At 34.5% G+C, this 12,158-nt stretch overlaps 1 protein-coding gene across 5 annotated transcripts in view; it reads right to left on the minus strand.

Moving 5' to 3' along the window:
* The window catches only part of pard3bb (par-3 family cell polarity regulator beta b), a 702,275-nt gene that overhangs the window by 242,914 nt on the left and 447,203 nt on the right, over positions 1 to 12,158 (minus strand). For 4 of the 5 annotated variants that reach the window (XR_015499247.1, XM_087267580.1, XM_087267579.1 and 1 more), the window contains one exon: positions 8,891 to 9,100. Coding sequence is in view for 3 of the 5 variants with exons in the window: in XM_087267580.1 (XP_087123706.1) it covers positions 8,891 to 9,100 (210 nt within the window). In the remaining 2 variants the exon portion in view is untranslated. Of the gene's footprint in view, positions 1 to 8,890; positions 9,172 to 12,158 lie in introns of all 5 variants that reach the window. The other variant, XR_015499248.1, reaches the window with a different exon arrangement.

Genomic DNA, 12,158 nt, shown 5'->3' on the forward strand with positions numbered 1-12,158 from the left:
TCTCAGACTAGGCCAGTCAATGTGTATGTGAAGTACTAAGTGCACATGCTCCTAACTTATAATAACTGCTGCCAATACCTGATTTGCTATTTTATTTAACTTGAACTTAATAAGTAAACTTTGTGGCCTATCTATAGTCTCAGGTTTATTCTTTAATGTTTAAATATACTACACACATCAATCCTTCAAAAAGTATTATTTATATATATATATATATATATATATATATATATATATATATATATATATATATATATATATATATATATATATATATATATATATTATATTTATTATATATATGTTTATTTGTACATGTCAATATCTACATCTATTACGATATTACAATATATCTAAATAGCTGATTATTCAAACTTCAGAATATTTGGCAAAAGTATTTTTAGACTGCTCAAAACCTGGCCTTCCTCACTCATGTGGTCTGTAACTGGCCATTTTTAGCCAGCACTTGCTACTCTGTATGCAATATACATGGGAGTGTACCGTGGGCAGCCGATGGATGTGCTGTCTGAAGTGGAGAGTTTCACCATTGTGCCCTTGAGCAGGACACTTAACCCCAGGTTGCTCCAGGGGGATTTGTCTGTGTAATAAGCCAATGGTTCATGCCATTCGATGGCAGCACTGTGTGAATGTCACACAAGCAAACTCCGCCATAAATAAAGAATCTTAACTGAGCTGTTAAAGGGACAGTTAACCCAAAAATTAGCAGTTCTGTTATTATTTACTTAAATAAACAGATGCACCAATGCTGTTTTAGTTCCTTTAAGATTTTTACTATTGGATAAAATATTACTAAAAAAAAGGTCATTTTCATATGAGGCACATGGATAAACAATTAGGCATGTAATTTAAAGTTTTCAGAAAATTGATGGGAATATTTATTAGACACTAACAGTTTAACTCTTACACAATACTTGATTGTGAAACACGCTTAACTGCACTAAATGTATGCTTTTAATGTTCTCAAAATCTAAAATATAATAATTTAAAACTAAATAAAATGCAACTAATGTTGAATTTAGGGTTGTCCCGATACTGGAATTTGGTACCAATTGATACTTAAATTTTAAAAACGTCCATTTCCAGCTAACATTTGAGTGTTGTTGAGCACACTCTTAAACAGCGCTGATTTGCCATTGTGTTTACATGCTCAACAGAAATGACTGTGGTTGGCTGTGAAGGTCATCAGTTCACCAAACTCACTGCTGTTTACTGAGTGTAAACACAGATACAGGGACACTGGAACATTTTAAAGTCATGTCAATTACCTGGGGCCTCATGTATCAACGTTGCGTAGGCACAAAAAATTTGCGTATGCCAGGTTTCACGCTCACTTTGGATTTACCAACGATGAAATGAATGTGAGAAAGTGCGTTGGTCCATGCCAACTTCATGTCTGGCGTACATGCATTTCTTGTGTGTTTGTTTTATTTCTATTGGGGACTCCTAGAGGCTATTATGTTAAATTGCACAATACAAAGTATCATTGAGCCATGCAATGGCAGCTGTATGCGACGTCATCATCTGCATGTCTAGAAGGTTTATAAGGTTTCCATACCATACAGTTGACCAGCCAAACATTATAGCACAATTTGCACCGATCGCTGGTTTTTCCCAATGTAATCGGAGCGATTGACTGCACGCTCATTGCTATAAAGGTGCCATCTAAAGACGGATATGCATACGTGAATCAGAAACATTTCCATTCAATAAATGTGCAAATAATATGTGATGCTCAAATGCGCTTAACATAATATACACACTTATTAATGATTCCTACTTGTGTTCCTCGTGATGAAGAGCAGGCAAATTCTGATATGTAATGGGGAAAAAGAAAAATAAATTCATCAGATGCTGGATTCGAACCTGGTTCAGGAATGATGTGTCAAAACATGGAGCCATGTGCTTTATGAGCTACGCCACATGCACTGCTGAATTCTGCTCAACTATCACTATCCAACGAGACCCCACTGCATTACCGCGTCAGCTAAACTATTTTTTTTTCTTTTTTTATTAATTCCGGAGGACAAACTAGCAAATAACACCACTTTTCTCCAGTCTACCTGGCGCACCTTCAATTCACATTCTGTTCAAAGTTGAAGCTTTTTGCTTGCTTTTGCCATTGCTTCTTCGTTTGATTTTGCCAGAGTTATTATCATATTCATATGGGGGAGGAGGCAGGCAGGGGTTTTGTGCTCGTGCATGTTGCACTCAGTTTCACGTTCATTCGGATGTACAAAGAGAATACACAAATATGGGATTCGGCGTATGCAGCGTTTTATACATCAAAGATTTTTACTGCGTACTCACAAATCTGTAAGTGTGCGTACGAATGTTTTAGTATGATTTCAATGCAAGTTTTCATACATGAGGGCCCTGGTTTGTCTTTGAGCTGGCATAAAAGTGATCTGCTGATGAATTGCAGCTTTAAAAAGCTCTAGTGTCCCTGTATCTGTGGTAACTTGTAGCAAACAGCGGTGAGTTCGGTGAACTGATGACCTTCACGACCAATCACAAGCATATCTGTTGAGCATGTGAACCCAATGGCAAATCAGTGCTATTTAAGAATGTGCTCAACAGCGCTCAAATGTTAGTGGGAAATGGACGTTTTTAAAATTTTTACTATTGATTGAGTTTTAGTACCATGATCATTTCCTATACTTAAGTGCAGTTAATAATACCAATAAAGCTTTAAGTTAAAGTGTAATGTAACCATGTTTAATACAATTGAAAAAAAATGCAACTTATTTTGACAAGTTGATTAAAGGGTCGATCACACCGAACATGCTTTTCCTTGATGAGAATGCAAGGTGCACCGCATTTTTTTGTTAAAACTAAAAAAAATATATAAGTGCACTGTGCTTTTTTTGTCGCTAAGCAACCACTGATTATTATCGGTCAACTCTATTGCCAGACAGACTTGCTCCCTGGCTTGTTCCTTTTTAATAATATTGTGATATTCACCATTTGTAAAGTCATACAGCTCCGGATAAGTTAATAAAGGAACCACATGGACAACACAAATACTGCTCTCATCACAACAGAAACATTCAATTATTTGATTGGACAATGAAAACACAATGTGCTTTTTCTGCTCTGACTTTTTTTAATTGCAGGCGCATAGAGCGCAACGTCAAAAACATAAGGCGCAGCAGGCGGTTAAAACGCATAGCATGCAGAGTGCATAAGCTGCACGCAAAATGTTCATGTACACAATTTTAAAAAGGCAAAAACACATCACAAAACAGTTTTGGGTGTGATCGATCCCTAAGGCGAAAGTTAAATTGTTTAAAATTCACATTAGAACTCTAGTCGAGTGTTTGATTAGAATCCTTCTGTAAGATGATTTCAAAGTCGTGTGGTTATTAGTCACACTAAATCAACGAAGGCAGTTAAATATTTATTTATTTAACAACTTATTTATTCAGCATATTTGGAGTTTTCACACCAAAGAGTGCCTTTAACCTTAGGATGGAGCTCTCAGCAACTTGCTAAATTGTGACTTTGATTTAATTTCTAGTATTTTTAATATTATTGTTAATCAAAAAGGCATTTAAGAAAAGCTTGATAAACATGCATGGAGTAACACTTTCATTGAGTCTATTTATTTACTTTTGTAAATTTATTCAGGTTTGGAAATTAATTTCAGTAATATTATTGACAAATATTAAAAGGTTCATATTATTTATTTACAATACAGTTTGTAAAGTAATATTTTTTGTTGTCTTTTAGTAGATATATTATATAAGAGATCTGCTTTGTTTACCAATCAGTTGCATCTAATTGGATTTGCATTGTAAACACTAAATAAAAGTTAAATGTAATTTTTTTTTTTACTCGATCCATCAGGTTTTAGTTACGATAACCCCAAAATCGTTCCACATAAATCCACATATTTTCTCAAAATTCTGCGCAGAAATAGCTTAAACTGTAGCAGATTTTGTCTAGCCTTGTCCATTGGTTAATGTTAGTTAATCTATTAACTAACAAGAACAAACTACAAGTAATACATTTATTAAGGTATTTATTCATATTTGTTAATGTTAGTTAATGTTGTTAAAGTTAAATAGTTAAGATAACTCACAGAGCATTAAATATTGTTTACAAGCGCAAATTTGGATTTTAATAATGCATTAGTTAATGTTGGACTATGATTAATAAATGCTTTTTAAGATTATTCATACTTTACATTATTAATGTTCGTAAATGCATTAAACCTTAACTAACGAACCATTAGTGTTACCCATGCATGTACTGTATACAATCACATATACAGACACACATAGTGGTTAGTCACAACATGATATTCAAACTGTTCTTTGAACACATGCAGATTATCATCACACAACAGGGACAGTAATGAGAAGCGAGAGGAACACTTTGTGCCTAATTACTGTCCTCAGTAATTAGCAATAAGCTGCTGCTGTTTTCTTGACCAGCAGATCTCTCTGTCTGTGTGTGTGTGTGTGTGTGTGTGTGTGTGTGTGTGTGTGCTGTGCACCAGTAAGTGTATGTGTGGCATCTCCACATCATGGTAAACAGCAGATGTAATCACATGTCGACAAGCAAATGAAAAAATAACCTGATAATTTGCGCTAATGAGTTTGTTTTGAAGCTGCGAACTCAGAACTAGGTCATTCCGAGTTGCACTGTCGAACCACATCTAAGTTAGAAATTTCAGAGCAAGTCTTACAACAGAAAAAATCTAGTTTTATCTTGATTTCCATGAACAGGAAATTCGAATAGTGAAATGAGATGTGTGCGTGTCTGTGTGCATGAGACGTGATCTTAAGTCTTCAGCTGTGCCGTATCTGTTGGCGCTGACCATAATGAAGAACCCCTCTCCTCTCTCACACTCTCTCCTTCTTTCGCCACATGTCTGTAGTCTGTCGTCTCACGGAAGGGCCAATTAGGCCAGTGTGTGGGATGAGGAAGCACATGACAGGGACAAAGCCAAACACTTTACTCTCAATTACTCTCTCTCAACAGCCACACTCTGACTTCACTCGCACACATACACAATCACTACCAATACTGATGTAGCACCTGAGTCTCATCATGTTCAGATACACACTTACTGAAGGCCATGGGGAACAAAGGGAAAATAGCAACTTTTAAAAAAAAATCTGTGTTCTCTTATTAATATTTGTTTTATTATTATATTCTATTCACATACCATTTATTTATTTATTTATTTATTTATTTATTTATTTATTTATTTTTAATGAGTAATTGTATTCAACAAGGATGCTTTAAAGTTCAACATCTACAGTATTTATCCGATAATCCTAAAGCTGATATAAGTTATAAAATGACCCAACTGAGAGTACAGTTGAACATTCTTTGGATTTACAATGCATAGCTTTTTTACAGTGCAAAGCTTAATTTTAGTTGTATTCTTTAAAATACGGTTTTAAAATACTTAACTTCCATGCAAGGCTTAAAATACAGAGGAATAAACTAATCATACATGCTTATATTTATTTTTAGACAACATGGTACCAATGATTTAACTTCAGAAGTTTTTGAAAAAAAAATATTTGATGAAATAACTCAGATTTTCAATCACAACAAATCTGAAATAATTGTAATAAGACAGTTATCAAATAAAACAAATATATGCATTTTTTTTCAAACATACATAATTATCCAGTATCCAGAAAACCTGAACACTATCTGAAATTGTTTCCAGTGAAATGATAAAAAAATTTCTTAGAGCTGAATAATATATATAATTAATTAAATTTTCTCTAGCGCTGTCAAAATTAGTGCGTTAACGCATGTGATTAATTTTAAATAATTATCGCGTTTAAAAACAATTAACGCAGTTGCAGGGTTTTTTTTACTACCTGTTGTAGTGGACGTGTGTTCAACATGCAAGAAATGTGGATAAGACCAAGGAAGCACTTTTTGAAGGCAAGTTTTAGGATAAAACAATTAGTTGCATCACAGGTTATCCAGAGTTTCAAGCAACTTCAGGTGTTTCATTTTTAACTTTCGACCTCTGTTGTAAGTTGATATCGCATGGCGTACAGAAAGAAAATCCTCCGCATTTCGTGACTCTGTGTTCCTTTAAGGTAACAAAATCGCTGCTTAGGCTACATGGTAGACTTTTAATAAGAGTATAATCTTAATCATATTCAAATCGGAGTATTGGTGTCTTATGTGAATGTACTCAGAAAGTCTCTGGTGCAGAAGCGAGCTGTCAAAGACAGGGCATTACTCTGCCTTCCAGCATGAGCCCTCCATGTTTAGCGTGTTTCCTCATTAAACACAACGAAAGCGTTTACTTCGCGTTGTTGTGTCAGAATCCTTGTGAAATACAGTAATACTTTAGAACGCTTAGTTTAAGCAAATTTGATGAACCCGATCATGCGTGTTTAATCTGAAGGGAGACGCTCCAGCGCGTTGTGTGTGTGTCTGTCTGTGTGTCTGTGTCAGGCTCGTTGAAGGGTGTCAGGGGTGGAGTGAGCGACGTATCTGAGAAGGGGTGTGTGTGCACGAGACGTACCTGAAGGACAATGGGGGTGAGTTGGGTGCGACATACCTGAAGTGCTAGGAGGGCTGCGGTTGAGAGGGGTGTGCAATGTATATAACGACCGGTTTGCGAGAGATTATCATTCATTTGCAGGCATTTAGGAGTCTCTGTGCATTTGCAGGATACTTCTAGTCTTAGCAACTGGATAAATGTAAAGGAGGATTAAGCAAAATTGTTTCTACTCTATAATTAATGTTCTCAACTCACAGCAATAAAACTTTACAATAAGTGCAACTGTTTGTATTCAATAGTTTATTATTATAATTTTCCATTTTCCATATCTGTAATGCCTGTATTTTGGCATTTTTTTGCAGTCCACTTAGAATCCAACATGGAAATCAATGTTGTTTTATTGGCATTGATTGTTTTGAAATTCAAATGGCATTAACATGCCTGTGTTTTAATTTCTGTAATAAATATGGCTGTCAAGCCGGGATCTTGATAGTTTTTTGTGGGTATGTTGTTTACATGAAGAAATCTGTGTTGCAAGTAAAACAAAAATTCTAATAAACAATTATATTTTGAATTTAAATAGTTTTTGTCTTGCGTTTACATTAGTTTTACATTTGAATAGCCAAATTTACAAGGTTCAGTATTTTAAATGTGATTAATCACGATAAATCGCAATTAATTAAAAAAAAAAGTGTGATTAATTAGTTAATTTTTTTTATCGAATGAAAAAACTAGTTTTCTCCATACGTAACGCCTGGCATTCACTACAAAGAGTTCAATTTGAGTTTCATCAGACCAGAGAAGTTATTTTCTTATGGTCTGAGAGTCCTTTAGATGCCTATTAGTAAATTCGAGGCAGGGAGTGGCTTCCGTCTGGCCACTCTACCATACAGGCCTGATTGGTGGATTGCTGCATAGATGGTTGTCCTGTAAGGTTCTCCTCTCTATCCAGAAGAACGCTGGAGCTCAGAGAGAGTGACCATCGGGTTATTGATCACCTCCCTGACTAAGGCCCTTCTCCCTCGATCACTCTTAGATAGCCGGGCAGCTCTAGGAAGAGTCCTGGTTGTTCCAAGCATCTTCTACTTACAGATAATGGAGGCCACTGTGCTCATTGGAACTTTGAGAGCAGGATAATATTTTCTGTAACCTTCTCCAGCCTTGTGCCTCGAGACAATCCTGTCTCTGAGGTCCAAAGACAATTCCTTTGTCTTCACGGTTGGTTTGTGCTTTGACATGTACTGGGACCTTACATAGACATGTAAATGCCTTTTCAAATCATGTCCAATCTACTGTATTTACCACAGGTGAACTCCAATTAAGCTGCAGAAACATCTCAAGAATGATCAGTGAAAACAGAATGTACCTAATCTTAATTTAGAGCTTCACGGCAAAGGCTGCGAATACTTCTGTACATGTGATTTTTCAGCTGTACACACACATTGATAACATTTGATATTTTAATTAAAGTTTAGGTCATTTAGTCTTTTTTCTTCTTTAGTTTTTTTTTTTTATTTGTTCAAAAACTCACATTACCTGTAATAATGCTTCATTAAATGTTTTTAAAATGTGTTTCAGTACAGTAAATATAAACATTTATATATATATATTTATATATATATATATATATATATATATATATATATATATATATATATATATATATATATATATATATATATATATATATATATATATATATATATAAAACATTTATTTTAGACCTTCAACATTCAAATTGTAGTTTTACTGCATCTTAAAATGGTATTAATTGATTTTTACTGTATTTCTAGCCAAATCCTACCAACTTAATGGTATAAGCTTCTGACAGAATGATAACCTTGGATAAAAATATCACAGTTTTATGGTATCACAGTATTAGGATTACTGCTCTAAAATAAGTTGTTTTTAAATTTATGGGTTTAATAAAATAAAATAAAATAAAATAATCCCCTATTAAACAATTAGCATTTTTTATGAAACATTTATGATATTTTGTAACAATAAACATGCCAGCCTAAATAATTAAAATAAATAATTGACTTCTGCTCTCTTCTTTAGTTTAAAAAATGCAAATCTCTTTACAACACATTAAAAAAAAAAAAAAAAAAAAAAAAACTTAGGAATGTACCACATACCTCAGGAAAGGTATAACAGAAAATTTAGTGTTTTTTTAAACCTTGACTTTTCCAAACCGTGGTAAGCCTTGAAACTGGTTATCATCCCATGCCTTAACTTAAATATTTGCTTTTATACTCTCTCCTTTTGCTAAAACAATATTTATATCATATTATAATTTCCTCTTATAGTTTTATTTTTCGTTACTGGGCCAGAAATAAAAGCTGTGACTTTTAACTAAAATGTATTTGAATTTCTGCTCACCGTCATCATCCTCTGGCGGTCCGTCGTATGATTTGTCGATTGCTGCACGGAAGCTCTCATTGCAGCCCCGCCCTCTCACTATGTGTGGGCGGGGCCTGTGGAAGGGCAGCAGCTCGTTCTTCTTGGCCTCGGTCATTGCAGTCTGTAGACTCTCCAGTGAGCTGGACTTCTTCAGGCCTAACGTGGGGCCCAAAACCACCCCACCGCTCACTAACAACACAAAATGAGGGAAAAAAAATAAAACAATTCAATAGCAATTCAGTAGTTAGAGTGCTTTCCAACTTGTCAATAAATTCAGAGCAGATTAAAAGTTCAGATTTTAATTAAACTTATTTTCATGTCAGTTGTGGGTACACCATTTTTGACTATTCATTTGATAACTCTGAAGTTTAAAAATACTACATATAAATACATGTAGAAAATATAAAGTTTACAAATTGCGCATTTATTAAGCTAATTTCATTTTTTCTTTTATTGTTGTTCTTTTCCACTAAAATATCTAAACATTAACTAAAGATAAATTTATTTAAGAAGAAAATAGGAACACAAATTAGGTATTGCGTTATAAAAAAAGTACTTACAATAAATAAGTTCTAAAAACTAAATCAGTCAAAAGGTCAGGAAATGTGTTCATTTTTTTTTTGTCTTAATCAACAAATCCTCAATTACGAACATTACATTTTCTTTGAGATTTAGTTTACACGTATCTTGATTAAAGAATGGTTAAATTTTGTTCTGGAAAGCATGAAAACACTAAGGATAAGGATAATTTTGTAGGGTATGTTAATAAAAAACATACAACTTTAGTAAGTTCAGTAAAGCTAGTTAATTGTGTTAAATTATTTAACTAGATTATGGATAAACATCACAAAAAAATCACAGAATGGATTAAAAGTAAATACTGCAGAAAAGATGAAATGATTGGAGACTGACTCGACCTATCTACATATTCCCCCATTTCCAGAGATTTAATAAAACAAACCATTCTCATATTGATGATGGTGGATGCCTTTTATGGATGATTTTTTCATTTTTTCCTAGTGTCTTTTCTAGAATAATATGTTAATTATTAAAACAACTAGTTTTAATATTTTTTATTAAAGAATACCCTCCTTTTTCATTTCTTTTTTATCTTCTCCTTCTCTTTTTTTATTATTGTTGATTTTCTTTTAAACTGAAAACAAATATGTAAATATGATTGTGATGTATTATATTGCACATTTTTGTTATATCACAATAAAGAAAATGTTCAAAAATGTAAATATTGTGCCCTTTGTACAGAATAAAATTAAGCATCTATTCTTGAAGGCATGCTCAACTTTGAAAATGAATATAATAAAATCCCTATTTTAATATGGCTTTGCACTTTTTTGTCTCAAGAAAGTAAAGCAGCTTTAACATAAACAATCTAAAACAGTTATGCTCTAAAATTAGCCCCCAATAGGTGAAATCCACAAAGTAGTCAGCTTTTTTTTTTTTTTACACTTATTATATATGTTTTAAGGCTGTAAAACCCCTCACTACACACTTTATACACTTTTCTTAAATATGAATTGACATTTTCACACATTTCTCTCTTGTTTAAACATTTGCGTAACTTCTACATTTCTTTAGCATGTTCAGAAGTCCAACTTTTAGTTCAATGATTAGCATTTTTCCCAGCTTTATGGTGCTACCGCAGGTGCATTTGATGGTGCAGAACATTTCGTCAACATTATGGGGTTTGTTGGGGAGAAAACTTGCAAACATACAGTACAGCACTTCAGAGTCACACTGCTAGCGTTGAAGATTTATGTAAATTTGGCAAACTGAACGCATTCTGTACTGTACAAGACACAAGGCCTACAGCCAATCAGGACGCAGAACACAATGTGCAGTAAAAAAATAAATAAATAAAAAATCTGCTCAACTGCGAAACCATGAAAGATGAACTGCATTATGGTGAGGGACCACTGTAATTACAACTTGAATGAATGAATGAATGAATGAATGAATGAATGAATGAATGAATGAATGAATGAATGAATGAATGAACAAATTAACAAACGAATGAACGAAACAACTATTTTTTTCCAACCAACCAAACCGAGCACAGATATGCAAATCTAGTTCCAGCACTTTCCGAGTGCTATCATTTGCTTCTGTGCTAATCAAACAAGGTGACTCGATAGAGAAAACCAGTGCATTTCCTTGAGGCATTCTAGGAAAAAGACAAAGCAAAATGTTAATAATGTCTGAAGTGAAAAAAGGTGAATCTAAGACAGAGCATATGTATGTTTGTGAGTATGTGAATGATTGTAAACTCTCTTTCTCTCTCTCTCCTCTAATGAAAATGACTTTTTAAACATGCGTCTCCACAAGGAATGATGGATGAGAGCTCAATCCCAACACTCGTTTCTCCATCAATCAAAAGCACCATCTCTCTATCTCTCCTGCATTCCTCAATCCTTCCTCTCATCGACCCCACCTTCTCCAAACATCTCCAACACCCAGAACCATTAGCTAAAATGCTGTGGCTCCCAGAATGCATTCATGAATCAGGAAATCATGGTATCGACAGGTGGTGCGACTCGCTGGAATTCCAATCAGCCTGGCCTGCTGCTGCAACCGGCCTCCTTTTTTGTTTGGCTAATGGTCATTTAAATGAAAGTGGAAGTGGGATCAGTCCTTTAATCTGTGCGGCCTCCAAACAGCCAGCGAAGGCCAGACAAGATGAGACCAGACCTGCACGCTTCTGCTCTCAGGATTATGACACTGGAGAAATTTATGCACATATCATTTGGAAAATGGGACAGAGAGAGAGAGAGAGAGAGAGAGAGAGAGAGAGAGAGAGAGAGAGAGAGAGAGAGAGAGAGAGAAGGGGAGAAAGGGATGATGGATGGAGAAACTGAGTTTCTATGTAACAAGACAACAGATGCTGCATCTTGAAGTTTTGAAAATTAAAAAGAGAAGATTCAGGGTGCTTTTTTATACCCTACTTTTGTTTTGGAACCTGGCACATTTGCTCCTTTAGCTCGGTTTATTTGGGCATATATGAAACCTGCAACTGCGCTCTGATCTGTGTCAAAACTATCGGTCCAAGATTAGCTAAATGGGGTGGTCTCAGATCAGTTGAAACAAACTCTAGACTGGTTCTGTTGTAGTAAGAAAGCAATATGACTTAATAAACTAACAAACCAACCTATATCACAGTGTATTATGGATATGTAATATAGGCATGTACATGTTCACTTGTCACTTTATTAGGTACACCTCTCCAACTGTTGGT

This window comes from Danio rerio, chromosome 9 (genome assembly GCF_052040795.2).
Source record: "Danio rerio strain M-AB ecotype USA chromosome 9, GRCz13ab, whole genome shotgun sequence".
Taxonomy (NCBI): domain Eukaryota; kingdom Metazoa; phylum Chordata; class Actinopteri; order Cypriniformes; family Danionidae; genus Danio; species Danio rerio.